At 49.2% G+C, this 12,307-nt stretch overlaps 1 protein-coding gene across 1 annotated transcript in view; it reads left to right on the top strand.

Annotated features, from left to right (window-relative positions):
* Positions 1 to 12,307, top strand: part of LOC119970925 (mucin-6-like) — a 238,661-nt gene that overhangs the window by 84,639 nt on the left and 141,715 nt on the right. Inside the window, exon 11 of the mRNA XM_038806035.1 lies at positions 6,342 to 6,436. Coding sequence (XP_038661963.1) covers positions 6,342 to 6,436 — 95 coding nt within the window. The remainder of the gene's footprint in view (positions 1 to 6,341; positions 6,437 to 12,307) is intronic.

Below are 12,307 nucleotides of genomic sequence, written 5' to 3'. Positions count from 1 at the left end.
CCCACCCAACACTGAGGGCAATTTTGAACACTAAGGGCAATTTAGCATGGCCAAACCTGTACATCTTTGGACTGTGGGAGGAAACTGGGGAACGCAGGGGGACGATGTGCAGACTCTGCACAGACAGTGACCCAAGCCTGAATCGAACGTGGGACCCTGGAGCTGTGAAGCAATTGTGCTATCCACAATGCTACCGTGCTGCCTGTGATCAGAAAAGAACTTACAATACTTAATATGGACATTTCTGCCCTACAAGGGAATGTGCTTGCTCAAAGTGGATTCCTCAAAGAGAACACTGCACGTTCTTCCGGTGAGGGAAGATTGAAGTTGCAAAATGTGAGCGTGGAGTGGGTTTCATAGTAAAAGAAACACTCTACCTGAAAGCTCAGACAATCTTACTCTTCCCTTGTCAACAAATGCCAGCTATGTTAACCTGATGTGTATCTAGGTTCTGAAACTCCCCTCTGCACCAGATGTCAAGAATCAATTTTATGAGGCACATGATGCTGCCAGCAGAATTTCAAGCACAGACGGACTGTATCTTCTTGGGGTGGTTATTGACAACACAGCTTGGGAACATGTACTCAGCACCATGCAATCAACAAGTTGTATAAAAATGCGTCGAGGATGCTGGAGCTTGCTGTTAATATGGACTTCTGTAATGAACAGATACTTCCAAACCAAGCTGTGCCATATGTTGTTTCACAGAAACAAGCAATAGCCGTGCCAGTGATAGAGGGGCCTCACGGTAGCATGGTGGTTAGCATCAATGCTTCACAGCTCCAGGGTCCCAGGTTCGATTCCCGGCTGGGTCACTGTCTGTGTGGAGTCTGCACGTCCTCCCCGTGTGTGCGTGGGTTCCCTCCGGGTGCTCCGGTTTCCTCCCACAGTCCAAAGATGTGCGGGTTAGGTGGATTGGCCATGCTAAATTGCCCGTAGTGTAAGGTTAATGGGGGGATTGTTGGGTTACGGGTATACGGGTTACGTGGGTTTAAGTAGGGTGATCATTGCTCGGCACAACATCGAGGGCCGAAGGGCCTGTTCTGTGCTGTACTGTTCTATGTTCTATGTTCTAGATGGAGTTCTTAAAGGCGATCTTTACGTTTTGTCAGCGGACACTCTTCAACAGTGTTTGAACTGCACAACAGATGCAAGCTGGATGGTCTGGAAGGAGAGGAGACTGCTCGGGGCGGCAGGGTGGCACTGCTGCCTCACAGCTCCAAGGTCCCAGATTCAATTACCTAGGTGACTGTCTGTGCGGAGTCTGCACGTTCTCCCCGTGTCTGCGTGGGTTTCCTCCGGGTGCTCCAGTTTCCTCCCACAGTCCAAAGATGTGCAGGTTAGGTGGATTGGCCACGCTAAATTGCCCTTAATGTCCAGGTTAGGTGGGGTTACTGGGTTACGGAGATGGAGTGTAGGCGTGTGGTTAAGTAGGGTGCTCTTTCCAAAGGCCGGGCAGACTCGATGGGCTGAATGGCCTCCTTCTGGACTGTAAATTCTATGATATGTATAAAAGGTTGCTGGGGCTACTGGGTTACGGGGATGGGGTGGAGGCATGGGCTCTTTCCAAGGGCTGGTGCAGACTTAATGGGCCAAATGGCCTCCTTCTGCACTGTAAATGCTATGCTTCTAAGAGCGAGAAATGGATCAAGTAGATATTCACTCACCATGATTTACGTTTTATAGTGAAAGTTCATTTTATCTCTGACCGTTACCAATAGCTTCCCATCACCAATATTAAGCTGATAATCTTGTAGTTCATCTTGTAGATCCCCTTTCTTGAATAGGGTATAACATTAGTGACCTTTTAGTCGTCTCACATTACTGTCTCTAGTGAAGATTGTGACAAATATCTCTGCTATATTTCTCTGCCGTATTGGGAAGAGACATGTCACACCTTTTTGTCTTACACTCATCGGGACACTTTGCAAGAATACTGATTTAAGGGGGAAACAAAAATGTGAGAAGCAAGTGCTCAAGTAAAAGCAAAATACTGCGGTTGCTGGAAATCTGAATTAAAAACAGAAAATGCTGTCTAAACTGAGCAGGAATGGCAGCATCTGTGCAGAGAAATAGAGTTAACATTTTGAGATGAATTAACCCTTCGGCAGAATTCAGACTTCTCCAGTGCTTATTGGTTGGCAAGTGGACTGATTATTGGAGGTGTTGCTATGGAGAATGCCCCGAGTGCCCCGGCACCTGATAATGCCACCCCCCCCCCCCCCCTCCTCACCCCTCCCAAACCCTTCCTGCCACTCCTTTACTCCCTCGCCCTACCCTATCCCCACTCCCCCCTCACTTTTCCAACCCCCATTCCCCCCACAATGACATCTGTGATCCTCGGCCTGCTTAGCTCTCCATGCTTTACTGCTGCATCTCGGTATGTCCTCTAGTGGCACATCAGGGGTGGAGGCAGCCTGCTGCTTACCACATCCCGTGACCTTCGATGCCCCTGGCGGACGCCTTCTGGGAGGCCTGCAGCTGGAGGGCTCCCACCCACTTGCCAGCCGCACAAGCCATCATTTGTGGCATGAAGCCCGTGGGCTTCGTTAAGTGGACCAATTAATGTTTGATACCGGTGACGGCCTCGCTGGGTCGTGTTTTGGCAGTTCCTGCTTGCTACCACACTTCAAAACCTTTCTATTAAATCACGCCTTAGAACTCCTGTACCTAACTACCCTCTCTTCTTTTTGTGCAGCCTTCCTTTGTAAAGACAGATGTAATATCGTATAACCATATTCTTTACATATTCTCTGTTTATAAAGTGTTTTAGGGTTCAATTGAACATTTTTGCCACTATTTTTGTGTAGTTTCTTTTCCCTTCCAGATTAACTTTTTTCAATTCCCGGCTGTGCTTCACATCATCTCTTGGTTATTAACTGGATCTTGCTCCTGATATTTATCATTGGAATACTTTTTCTGTTTTATTTTAACTTTTATTTCTTTGAATGCTCTACCTTTTCCCCTTTAATGGATAATTTACCCTGCTTCATCTCTTTTCTCAATGCCCTTTCTTGCTCCATTACTGCTTTGCTCTGAAATCCCCTTTTCCATTGTTGGTTTGTTTTTTCCAAATTCATTGAAATTAGCTTCTCGAAACATAGGAACAGGAGTAGGCCATTCAGCCCCTTGAGCCTGTCCCTCCATTCAATGAGATCATGGCTGATCTGTGACCTGACTTCATACCCCTGCCTTTGGCCTGTATCCCTTCTTATCGTTGCTCAACAAAAATCTATCGACCTATGTCAGATTTAAAATGAACAATTCTCACCAGCTGAGCATTTTAGCTGCAATATTTTCTGGTATCTTTTCATAATTAGTTCAAACCAAGTTACATTGTGGTCACTGTTAGCTGGACGATCGACTGTAACACACTCTACTCACTCGACTTCATCTCCCAGAATCAGATACAACACAGCTTCCTTCCACAGTCCAAAGATGTGCGGGTTAGGTGGATTGGCCATGCTAAATTGCCCGTAGTGTCCTAATAAATGTAAGGTTAAGGGGGGGGGGTTGTTGGGTTACGGGTATAGGGTGGATACGTGGGTTTGAGTAGGGTGATCATGGCTCGGCACAACATTGAGGGCCGAAGGGCCTGTTCTGTGCTGTACTGTTCTATGTTCTATGTTCCTTCCTTGTTGGATTGGAGACATTGAGAAAGTTGAGAAATGGTTGGAAAATTTTTTGAATATTCACATATTAGAAATTCCTTTCCCCCTACCCTCAGCACTACGTTTTTCCCAGTCTATTTAGGAGTAAAATTGGGATTATTAATATTTCCACTCTGTTACCCAACTTTGAAATTTGCCAACAAATTTGCTCATCAATTTCTCACAATTTGGAGTGCTTTAAAAATCTTGCAACAGTGTAACAAATATCCTTCCATTCCTTAATACAAACCAAATAATAGATTTGGGCTGAGAACCATCCTTTCTATTTAGAACTATAACATTGTCCAAAATCAACACTGTGGTTCCCTGACCTCATTTTCCCTCTGAATACTTGGTTGCCAGGACTATTCGGAACCTATTCCTGGTCTTGTTTGCATCATAGCTCTGAGGTGGGACCATGTAATAATTCTATGTGGAAACTTGTGACTTCAGCACAATCTCATTTGTCACGTTATGGATACTGAAGTACAGACAATTTTTTACCTCCATTGTCACTTTTGCTACTTTCCTCAATCTGACGCCTGCAGTGCAATTTTTGGGATATTTCTAATTTTACTGGTGTTTATATCGCTTTGTCTGCTGTCGTCATTGTTGCTGCTTTGCTATTTTCTGATTCCACTTTCTGTACCAAATTTATTTAAAATCAGCTCAGTGCAAAAGGTAAAACCCTGCTCAAAAGGTCAAAGATTATCCAGGAAAAGAGAATGCTCATGATACATAACACATTGTATACCTATGCAGCTTTTATAAATGCCTCTTGTTTCTCATAACTCATCGACTTCAAGTGATCTGTCCACATGTACACAGTGTAACCCCTTCATTTTAAATTTGGATTTGGGCAGTGTCATGTGAGAGTACCTTTAAGAAATGGGTGTTTAAGAAATGTACCTTTTAAGAAATGGAGCTGCTCATGTTACTGGAGTAATGTCAGAGTGTGGGTGGAGCTGAGCTCTACTTCTGCATTTTAGATTCAGTTTGAGAAAAAGCTTGGGTGTGTCTGTGTTTTTTCAGTGAGCTGCATCTGGAGTTAAAACAAAGGGCTGTACTGTTGAGTTCTGCCATCCAAAGACTATCTATGGATCATCTGGTGAACCCAGAATTGTAAAAGGTCTCATTATTGAATGTAAACCTAATGTGCTCCTGTTTGAAGGTTTATTAAGACTTTTGGATGTTAAAAGGCAGCTTACAGGGTTACTTAGTGTTGTACTCTTTGGGGTTGTATTTGAATTAATGGTTGCTTAGATGTTCACTGTTTGTTTTTTAAAAGGTTAACTTGCGTTCATAGAATAAACATTGTTTTGTTTTAAAAGCACTTGTCCTTTTCTGCTGTACCACACCTGTAGAGTGAGCCGTGTGCTCTCCATACCACAATCTATTAAAAGTTGTGGGTCAGGTGAACTCCATGATACACTTTGGGGTTCTCTGAACCCTGGCCCATAACAGCAGCATGATGGCGCAGTGGGTTAGCTCTGCTACTTCATGGTGCCGAGGTCCCAGGTTTTATCCCGGCTCTGGGTCACTGTCCGTGTGGAGTTTGCACATTCTCCCCGTGTTTGCGCAGGTTTCTTCCCCACAACTCAAAGATGTGCAGGCTAGGTGGATTGGCCACGCTAAATTGCCCCTTAATTGGAAAAACAAATTGGGTACTCTAAATTTTTTTTTAAAATCTGGATTTTGTAATAGGCCCATTTTGTCTGAAGCTTTTGTAATCGCTAAGGGTTTGTAAACTAGCCACGAATCTAGTGGCCTGCCCAAACATTTTCACAACTTCCTTATAGCTCAATATTTGAGGGAACAGAAACTGGATGCAGCATTATAGATGGAGCCTAACAGCAGTTCAGATCTTTGTTACTTCTGTGAACTTGTTGACAATATTCTTAACACCATGATATGAATTGTTCACAGCTGTAAGAGTGGTCTTTGTAATTGGCCTCCATGTGAAGCCACCACCAGCATTATCAACAATGTTTAGTCTTCAATAACACAAACAATTTCATTTCTAATGCACAATATGCTTTCTGATCAAATAAGATTCTGTTTTTTTTAAAAAGCCCAAATAATTTAACCTGGTTGGTAAGACATGGTCTTCTTTGGTAGTCATGTTGCATGTCTCTAATAACCCTTAGCTGTCCAAGTGGTTGTATAGAGAAACCTAAATTAACTTTACAGCAACTGTATCAGGTTAATGGACCATTGGTTCCGATTTTCCTTTTTGAGGAGAATGATACCTATGCTTATTCATCTGACGTTTTTTAAAAGTCTGTAATAGTATTTCTGTTTAATTCTTATTAATCCTTGCACATGACCAATCTACTGTGTTCTGCTCAAGTTACATTCAGGGATGGACAGCACGGTGGCACAGTGGTTAGCACTGCTGCCTCACGCCGCTGAGGTCCCAGGTTCGATCCCGGCCCTGGGTCACTGTCCGTGTGGAGTTTATACGTTTGCGCTGTGTTTGCGTGGGCTTTGCCCCCATAACCCAAAGATGTGCAGGGTCAGTGGATTTGCCACGCTACATTGACCCTTAATTGGAAGACATTAATTGGACACTCTAAATTTTAAAGCAAAAGTTGTAGTCAGGGACGTCCAGGTGAGGAGAATCTCCATTGATCTTTGTATTTGTGGTCATATAATAATACAATTAAACAAAAATCAATTTGTCTTTGCCAGGTGAGTTTGCCGAATCTTATTGTTCCATACTAATGAATAAATCCAGCATTTTTGGAAGGTGTCATTGCAGAGTGGACCCCACAGATTATTATGAGGTAAGGCAAATTCCTATTCTGGAAAAACAGCAATCTTATTCTTCAGTTTACAGAACTTATAAACAGCTTTATAGCTGGTAGTGGGAGATGATACAATCTGCTCCCAGAAAATATCACAACATTGTGAGCTTTTTTAAGTACTGCTTTGCAAGAGGGAACATGCAACATGATATAGTTTTGCACACTATTCAGTGTAAAGCACTGAACTAGTAGGTCTGAATCAAACAAACCAGTGCTCAGGGTCTTCAGTCAACCTGTCACTAATCTTTAAGTTTAGTATAGGTGAATAGATTACTGATAGGCTGCAGTGTTGATACAATGAAAGCCCAGAATTTCAAGCTTCTGGGCTTCTTTGACTATAAGGGTGCTAACATGGGTATGCCTTGACTATTGTCATGTGAGTGTCCCTTTAAGAATGTTTTTTGTCATATTACATGGCTTGAGTGATGTCATTGTGTGGGTGGAGCTGGGCTGTGGTTCTGGGTTTTACTTTCGCTTTGAGTTTGGACTGGTTTGAACTGCACAGGTTGAAAGAAGTGTTTATCTATCTTCATTTTAAAAGCTGTTTCCAGACTACTTGATAACTTAAAATAGATAATTGCTTTCTGGAAGGAATTCAAACCTGCTGTTTGGAATGGGAACAAGAGCATCAATATCAGGTCTTATACCAGTAAGAACAGCGTGTGCTGGGCCACACCTTTGAAAAGGAGTTGCTGGTTTTACTTGGTTTTCGTTATCGAATTGGAACAGTTAAGGGGGGATTTATTAAGGGTTATACATAGATTACTGTAGCTGTGTGAGGTCTTTATGTTTGTAGTTGATAAAAAATTTTACTGTGTCTGTTTATACAAATGTTAACTAAATTTGTAAAATAAAGCTTGTTCTTTTGATAAATAGCACCTAAGACCTCTGTTGAATAACACCTGAAAGGCAGGCTCTTGTGCTCATTGTAATCAAAATCAATAAACAGTTATAGGTCAGGTGAACGCCATAATATACTCTGGAGTTTTCGAAACCCTGGCCCAAAACAATCCGAAATTTAACTTTTTATTTAGAAAGGTGGAGGGCGGCTGCTGAACAGTCTCAGAGGCTGCTGAACAACTTTCAACAAAAGAATAATACATCATTAAACAAGGAAAAATGATCTAAAGCATTCAACTTCTTCACCCACAAGAATACCTTTACATACATATCCAGATTCGGAAGGATAACACAATTTTCAAAATCTATCTTGTTCACTGATATTCAAAGTAAGTGCACAGACAATGTACGCCAATAGACAAACTGTGGTCAGACACACCACACTCCCTGAAATCAGAAATAACTTAAATGGATCTCTCATCAACTACTCCCAGATACTTGTCAAATTGTGAACCAACTTGTCTCATTGGAGCTCTTGGGCGGGATTCTCCAATAATGGGGTTAAGTGTTGACGCCGTCGTAAAAACTGGAGCATTTTATAATGGCGTCAACGGGCCCCATAGTCCACCGATTCAGTTGTCCACAAGGGGCGAGGACGGGCACCACGGGAAGCGTGGGGGAGTGACCTGCGATTGGCGCCTAATACACGGGTCGTGTCATTGAAGCTACGCCGCGGCCTTAAAAAAACACATCCCCCACACACAGCCGTCAAAGGGAAGATGGCCGCCCGCCGCGCAGCACCCAGGTTCTGTGATGGCGATCTGGACATGCTCCTGGACGCCGTGGAGCAGAGGGATGCACTGTACCCCGGACCCGGACGCAGGACCCCAGGCAACACCGTTCGGCGTTTATGGTGGGAGGTGGGCGCTGCTGTCAACGCCATCTGGACGGTAGCCAGGACCGGCGATCAGTGCTGTAAAAAGCTGCATGGCCTCCTCAGGGCAGCCAGGGTGAGTACCCAGCACTCTGCCCCTGGCACCAACCCCTCTACCCCCCACACAGGTGCGTCCAACCCTTGTCCTGATGCACGTGGCTGCACCCACCTATGCCAACCGCATTGGCTGGGTGCCCTGTGCACCTATGCCATCATAGACCCAACTGCTCGGCCGCATGCATCGGACAACCTAACACTGCTGATGTTTGTGTACCCCCACCCCCTACCCCCAGAGAAGAATGCCCACAACCGCAGGGAGAAAACCAGAGGGGTGCACCTGTACTGCACCCTTCACTGTGCATGAATAGGGGGCACCGGACCTCCCTGGCGGACCCGAGGACCAGGTGGTTGCCGATGCCCCAATCGGAGGTGCGCCATAAAGTGAGGCCCCATCCCTCACCCCAACCCCTCACCCCACACCCCCTCACCCCACCCGCACCACCCCACTCTCTCACCCCCATTCGACTGTCTAACCATACATGCTGCCGTGTCTTACAGGAGCAGCTGGCAGTGGTCCCGGCCCATCTGGTGACCCCACCCCCAGCCAGTGCCAGGACTGGTGGCCCCCAGGGACGCAAGCACTGATGGGGAGGGCAGCTGTCACAGCAGATCTGCGCCTGACACGGAAACCCAGGACACGGAGACCCGGACACTGATACCCAGGACACTGAGACCGAGGACACGGAGACCCAGGACATGGAGACCCAGGACATGGAGACCCAGGACATGGAGACCCGGACACGGAGACCCAAGACACGGAGACCCAGGACACGGAGACCCAGGACACAGAGACCATGGACAGAGACCCAGGACACGGAGACACAGGACACGGAGACCCAGGACACGGAGACCCAGGACACGGAGACCCAGGACACAGAGACCATGGACAGAGACCCAGGACACGGAGACACAGGACACGGAGACCCAGGACACGGAGACCCAGGACACGGAGACTGGGAGACGGAGACCCAGGACACGGAGACCCAGGACACGGAGACCCAGGACACTCATACCCAGGACAGAGAGACCCAGGGCATGGAGACCCAGGACACGGAGACCCAGGACACGGAGACCCAGGACACGGAGACCCAGGACACAGATACCCAGGACACGGAGACCCAGGACACGGAGACCCAGGGCACGGAGACCCAGGACACGGAGACCCAGGACACGGAGACCCAGGACACGGAGACCCAGGACACAGAGACCCAGGACACGGAGACCCAGGACACGGAGACCCAGGACAGTGACCCAGGACACGGAGACCCAGAACACGGAGACCCAGGACACAGAGACCAGGACAGAGACCCAGGACACGGAGACCAGGACACGGAGACCAGGACACGGAGACCCAGGACACGGAGACTGGGAGACGGAGACCCAGGACACGGAGACCCAGGACACGGAGACCCAGGACACTCATACCCAGGACAGAGAGACCCAGGGCATGGAGACCCAGGACACGGAGACCCAGGACACAGAGACCCAGGACACGGAGACCCAGGACACAGATACCCAGGACACGGAGACCCAGGGCACGGAGACCCAGGACACGGAGACCCAGGACACGGAGACCCAGGACACGGAGACCCAGGACACAGAGACCCAGGACACGGAGACCCAGGACATGGAGACCCAGGACAGTGACCCAGGACACGGAGACCCAGAACACGGAGACCCAGGACACAGAGACCAGGACAGAGACCCAGGACACGGAGACCAGGACACGGAGACCAGGACACGGAGACCCAGGACACGGAGACTGGGAGACGGAGACCCAGGACACGGAGACCCAGGACACGGAGACCCAGGACACTCATACCCAGGACAGAGAGACCCAGGGCATGGAGACCCAGGACACGGAGACCCAGGACACAGAGACCCAGGACACGGAGACCCAGGACACAGATACCCAGGACACGGAGACCCAGGGCACGGAGACCCAGGACACGGAGACCCAGGACACGGAGACCCAGGACACGGAGACCCAGGACACAGAGACCCAGGACACGGAGACCCAGGACATGGAGACCCAGGACAGTGACCCAGGACACGGAGACCCAGAACACGGAGACCCAGGACACAGAGACCAGGACACGGAGACCCAGGACACAGAGACCGGACACACAGAGGACGGACACACAGAGCCATGGACACACAGAGGATAGGAACACAGAGGATAGGAACACAGAGGATAGGAACACAGAGGACAAGAATGCCACACTAGACAACACAGGAGACCCCGGACTTTACCCCTGATGATGACACAGCCTTAGACGTACCGTCACAGCCATCTCCTTCACCCTCCACCATCGCAGAGACTATCAGCTCGGTTGGGCAATTTAGTGGAGGCTCCTGGAACACTCACTGGTGCGCACCACACAGCTGCTCCGGCACAGCAGGTGGAGGTAGAACAGCCGAGCGACCGCCCGGACCCAGCAACCAGCTCCCGCCCAGATGACTCCCGTGTTCCAGCGATTTCCACATCCACCCTTCGACCAGATTCAGTCAGAGACCCAGGGATGAGAGAAGGGGATGACGGCTGGTTTCCAGCACCTACAGACGCAGGTGGAGGAGTGCATCTGCATGCAGGAGCAGGGAATGGTGCAGGTCATGCTTGCCACCCAGGCCGAAACCGCATGGGTGGCGTCGCGGTGAGCAATGGGGGCAATGGTGTCGGTCATGGTTCAGGATCTGCGAGTCCTGGGGCTTTCTGTGCATGTGGCTTCCATGGCCCAGGACAAGGCAGCCCACTCACAAGCAGCCATGAGCCAGAGCCAGGTGCAGATTGCAGCGGCGCTCCTCATTGTGGCCCAGTCTCAGCAGGCCATCGCTGAGAGCATTGGCGCCATTGCCCAGGCGCTGGCCGGCGTCGCACAGACCGAGACAGGGATGGCTAACTCCCTGAGCTCCATGGCCGCTAACATGCAGACCCTGGTCGATACCAGAGCGGGCCTCCAGGAGTGGCAGCGCCACGTGGCGGGGGGACTCGGGGGATGGCTCCACTCACAGCCCTGTCCCATGGAGAAGCCTGGGGTGATCGGGCACCACGAGTGAGGAGGAGATGCTGTGGTTCGTGCCGGTGTCCTGCAGGGGAGGTCCCGGCACACCACGGCACCATGGACTCTCCTCCTACTGTCCCTGGTGCATCTAATGGGAAGTGGGCAGGACATGGCAGCACCACGCCAGCCGGGACGCTCAAGGTGCAGCCTGGCCCATCCAGGCTGAGCCACTCCAGGAAACAAGCGCTAACAGGGACCCCCGTCGCAGGGCAGGAGTCACAGCATTCCACCTCCACTTCTGCTGTACCGTCTGGGGAACCACCGAGATGTAGTGACAGGGCCCGTAAGGCCAGAAAGTTAGACAACTTGTAAGTTGGCACGGGTACAGGACACAGCTGAGATATAGGGGCTAGGGCACATGTGTATACTGTTTGTAATTAAACACACTGTACCACTGATGAAAGCTGCGTCTGGACTCTGTCCGATGTGTGCGGGGGTAGGGCAGGAATTGACTGTCACTGTGGGTGAAGGTTGATGGAACGTTGAGCCCCGGTGGGTGTGATGTGTGCAACCCCACCTCCAGCGAAACGACAGGGCCGTGTGATGGAGTGTCCAGCCCACATTCAGGGACCACCCAGGTGGACAAACTGTGACCCAAGCAGGAATTGAACCTCGGACCCTGGTGTGTGAAGCAACGGAGCTAACCACTGTGCTACTGTGCCGCCCCCAAGGTTACGAGGATAGGATGGGGTAGTGGGCCTCTTTTAGAGGGTCGGTGCAATCTGGATAGTCCAAATGGCTGCCTCCTGTACTGTCAGAATGTTATAGTTCTAAGCCTTTGCTGCAATGAAAGCTGAGACATCAGCCTCCAGATGTTACAACATAACTACTGTCATGGAGATGGCCACCACTTCCATGTTACAGAGTTTGGCACCAAGCTCAGAGAGAACTCTGTTCTAAGTTGCAGCTGGACTCCTCCGTGCCCCTTGATGGAGGCTACAGGCTCTTTGGCAC

The sequence above is a fragment of the Scyliorhinus canicula genome, chromosome 9, assembly GCF_902713615.1.
Source record: "Scyliorhinus canicula chromosome 9, sScyCan1.1, whole genome shotgun sequence".
NCBI lineage: Eukaryota > Metazoa > Chordata > Chondrichthyes > Carcharhiniformes > Scyliorhinidae > Scyliorhinus > Scyliorhinus canicula.
Note: the sequence above shows the minus strand (reverse complement) of the source record. Positions and strands in the feature narration are given on the sequence as shown.